The sequence below is a fragment of the Microtus ochrogaster genome, unplaced genomic scaffold (genome assembly GCF_000317375.1).
Source record: "Microtus ochrogaster isolate Prairie Vole_2 unplaced genomic scaffold, MicOch1.0 UNK24, whole genome shotgun sequence".
In the NCBI taxonomy this organism is placed as follows: Eukaryota; Metazoa; Chordata; class Mammalia; order Rodentia; family Cricetidae; genus Microtus; species Microtus ochrogaster.
This window is the reverse complement of record NW_004949122.1, coordinates 15,178-19,527: the sequence shown is the minus strand read 5'-3', so window position 1 is coordinate 19,527 and position 4,350 is coordinate 15,178. Positions and strand designations below refer to the sequence as shown.

General features: G+C 34.3%; 1 protein-coding gene across 1 annotated transcript in view; it reads left to right on the top strand.

Annotated features, from left to right (window-relative positions):
* Positions 1–4,350, top strand: part of Odr4 (odr-4 GPCR localization factor homolog) — a 15,004-nt gene that overhangs the window by 2,061 nt on the left and 8,593 nt on the right. The window contains exons 2-5 of the mRNA XM_005367826.3: positions 93–129; positions 802–942; positions 1,598–1,693; positions 3,041–3,106. Coding sequence (XP_005367883.1) covers positions 93–129; positions 802–942; positions 1,598–1,693; positions 3,041–3,106 — 340 coding nt within the window. The remainder of the gene's footprint in view (positions 1–92; positions 130–801; positions 943–1,597; positions 1,694–3,040; positions 3,107–4,350) is intronic.

The following is a 4,350-nucleotide window of genomic DNA, read 5'->3' as shown; positions in this document are numbered from 1 at the left end:
TTGTAAGCACTCATATGTACCATTTTGGCTTGGGGATTACATTTTGTTATCAAGAATTCTTTTGGAGTCATTTATGACCTTAATTAGTGAAGATTATCTTGTCGAACTTATGATGTCCATGATCCAAAGGTAAGAAAAACTACTCCTTAAAGATTTTTTCTGTTTTATAGGCTATTTTTAAAAGTCAAAATTCATCTTTATTTAAATGTAGTTTTATTTATATTTAGTTCTAGTAATTTCCAGTGTCATCAGTCCTTTTTAATGTATATGACCACATGTAGTTTTTTTGTGTTTGTTTGTTTGTTTGTTGTTCTTAGTCTCCCGGCTTACATTTGAGACACAGATGGTAAAAGTAACTAAAGATTTTGTGTCACTGCAGTGCCTAGTCAAATGGCACCCTGTGTGATACAGAAGCCAGATCAGCATTTGCCTAAAAGCAATGTGAAAATGACTCAGCAGTGTAGGAAGCAAGGAGAGCAAGGGGCAGCTCGGTGGGCATTCGCTGCACGCAGTCTTTAGGATGGGCTGTGGAGGCCATGACTGAAAGCTGGTGCCCAGGCACCTTTTAGAGTTCTCAACACTCTCTGACCGTCAGCCTACTCCCAGGAGGTTGTATGAAAGACTATTAAAATTAACACATGATCATTTATTTCTTTTTCCCTTAAATCAGGGAATTTAGTCAACTGTCCAAAATGTTAGCCTGTTCAAGTTATATATAGATTTTATACCTTAGTTTATTAATGCATATTATTTTACCTAAACCATATTTTGACTTGTTTTTCCACCTTCTCCCTGTTAAAGAGTTCAGCAAGACCTGCAGATTGGAAGTATCAAAATCGAGTCTCTACCTCCTGGCTGTCTCTAGAGTGTACTGTTCACATTAATATCCACATCCCACTGTCGGCTACTTCTGTCAGTTATTCTCTGGAAAAAAATACAAAGGTATCCAAGTAAAATATATTTTCTTTATTGATTACTGAATGGACTCTCTGCTGTTAATCTGATTGTGATATTTATAATCCTTAAAACTCATACTCTACTAAAATGGTTGTTGTTATGTGTATAATGAGCTTGTTACTCTAGCTGGATTAGGAATTTTTTTTAGCATGAATAATATCATAATACTAGTATATTTAGTATAGTGGGTACTTAATAAATATGTACTAATGTAGAGTTTAGTTATGTCCATTGATTTACTAATGACTTTGTCTTGACCCTAATGTTTTGCCTTTCTTTTTCTATTCCTTTGTATTTCATCATTTTTTGTTTCTGTGTATTTTTTCTTCTTTAATACTGCTTTGTGCTACTCAAGGCTCATTTTTCTACTTGTGAAAAGATAATAGACACTATTGGATGTTATTTCTATGCCCATGTTGTTAATAAGACTTTGGAGTTTGTGATATAAACTTTAGGAAAAGATCAGAAAACTTATTAAATATGTATAAGAAGTTAAAAGATTAGGACTTTTTAATCTGTGATACTGGATTTAAACACCGTGTTATTGACATTCTCAAGATTCAGTGTAGTAGATGGAGAATAGTAAAATAGGCTTGACTAAGATAACTTTCCATCTGAAAGATTTCATGTTGTTTTTAAGAGTGGACTTGTACGCTGGGCCAAGCAAATAGAAAATGGTGTTTATTTGATTAATGGACAAGTTAAAGATGAAGATTGTGACCTATTAGAAGGACAGGTGAGTTCAGAGAGAATCATCTTATTTATGAAATAAGTTTCTAAGGAAAAACAACCTTATCTTTAGTCCTTGTCTTCATTAAAACACGTTTCATTTACTCATTTCTGGAATCTTTCGTTTTTCATTTATTTATTTTGATGTAGGGTTTCTATGTAGCCTTGACTGTCCTAGATCTCACTATATAGACCAAACTGACCTCAAACGCACAAAGATCCACCTGCCTCTGTCCCCCAGTGCTGGGACTGAAGGTGAGCACTACCATTCTGGGCTCTAGGGGCTTATAAAGTAAAAGGCAAATGTTTTTCTCAGAAAGTGATAGGAAGAGGCTATTTCTGGTGTAACTGAGGTACTGAATCCTAGAATTGGGAATGTCATCTGCATCTAAAGCCTACCTACTCTCCAAATTGTAAAAACTTATTCAAAACTATCTTGTGTTCTGCCATCTGTAGCTCTATGTGGAAGGCTCCATAAGGGTTTCTCAAATACCTTTGACCTGAATAAAGAGAAGCTTAGGTCATCTCTCTTGTAAAGCAGAGATTTGCAAACTGGAAAAAAGCCACGTAGTAAATGCTTTAGGTTTTAGAAGACATGTTGTAGTTCAACTGTTCATCTCTTCTGTTGTCCCACTAAAGTCGTCACAGATGGTTGCTGTGGGACGATAGTCTGTACCCTGTCACTTGTATTCTAATAAAACACTGATTGGCCAGTAGCCAGGCAGGAAGTATAGGCAGGACGACCAGGCAGGAAGTAGAGGTGGGGTGACAAGGATAGGAGAATTCTGGGAAGAGAAAAGAGTCAGTCTGCAGTTGTCACAGATGAGGCTACATACAGAGCAAGCAAGATGAGAATGCCTCACTGATAAAAGGTACCAAACCATGTGACTAATATAGACAAGAATAATAGGCTAATTTAAGATGTAAGAATTAGTTAATAAGAGGCCTGAGCTAATAGGCCAACCAGTTTATAATTAATGTAAGCCTCTGTGTGTTTCTTTGGGACTGAACAACTGTGGGACCAGGCAGAACAGAAACCTCAGTCAATAGATGGTAATATAAATGAATGATCTTGATAGTTCCAGAAAATGCTCATTTACAAAGTAAGGTGACAATGTAAATTTGACCTACAGAAAATAATTTACTGATCTCAAATCTGAAGGAATTAAAGTAGGGAATAATTTTAAGAGACTAATTTGTTAATTTGGAGTATATAATGCAGTGTGACTTTACAAAAGTAAAATTAAAGTAAGATTGTATTTTCTTCTTGGTATTTAGAAAAAGTAAAATAATTCCTAAATTATCCTTTATTTTTTGTATATAACCTTAACAGTCTGGCTTTTATATTTTTTAGAAAAAATCTAGAGGAAATACTCAAGCAACTGCTCATTCTTTTGATGTCCGAGTGCTAACACAGTTGGTAAATATTTTTAAATCCACTTATTTAAAAATAAGTAATTTCAGCTAACATAATGAAAAATTAGGAATATAATTGTATTAATTAAAAAATATAGCAAGATTTGAAACTATATAAAGCATTCAGTTATAAGAAGGTTACTCCCAAGAAGCATTGCTCTGATTTAACCATTTTGAGCCTTTTGTCTCAAGGCTATTAAAGTATTTCCATGTAAATAACAGTTTTAAAAGCATGTGTACATATGTATTTAAATATTTTGAGCTGTTGATTTTATTATTAAACTTAGAATTCTTAGAAACTTTTAAAAGAAGATGTGTGTTGATATACGGAGAATTGTCATGTGCTTAATTTGAGGTATGTATTCATCTTATACTCTAATTTCATAAAAAAAAAAAAAATCTCCAGAGGGGTCTGGTGTAATGGCTCGGTGTTTCAGAGCATTTATTGTCCTTGCCGAGATTATGGGTTTGATTCCCAACACCCATATTGTGGCTCACAACCATCTATAACTCCAGTTCCAGGGAATCCATTTACCTCCTCTGACCTCCAAGTACACTATATAAACACATGGTGCACAGACATACATGTAGGCAAAACATTCATACACATAAAATAAATCTAAAAAATCTCCAGAGTATTAATTAGCAAGTTTCATTTTTTTCTTTATATTTTAAAATTATACATCTATATGGAAATTCAATATTTTTTAAAATGGGGTCTACTGAAGAAACCAATCAAATAAAAAATCACTTAAATTAAAACTACTAATTACTTCTAAATGCTGTCCATTTTAATACTGCCTCATGCTATCCCAAAGAACAGACCATGATTATAGGAAGTGTTAGAAATTTCATTTCAATATTATTCTAGAGTTTGAAACTCAGAAATAGTACCAGAATTTTCAGTTTTTTTAACTAAGAGGGAGTGGAGGTAATTTGGTTCATAAAGATGCTTTCCCATTTTTCTCTGTGTTTAACTATAAAGCATTGCTAAGTTTGGCATTGGATTTAAGCTTTTCACCCTGGTTTCCAGTGTTTTTTCATAGTACTTAGCAGTACTTTTTTTTTTTTTTTGTCTTGTATTTTTAGTGGACTTACCTTTTTAGGGGTGAGGGATTCGAGATGGGGTTTCTCTGTTTAGCCCTGACTGTCGTGGAACTCGTTCTATAGACCAGGCCGGCCTCAAACTCACTGAGATCTGCCTGCCCCTGTCTCCAAAATGCTGGGATTAAAGGCGTGTGCCACCAC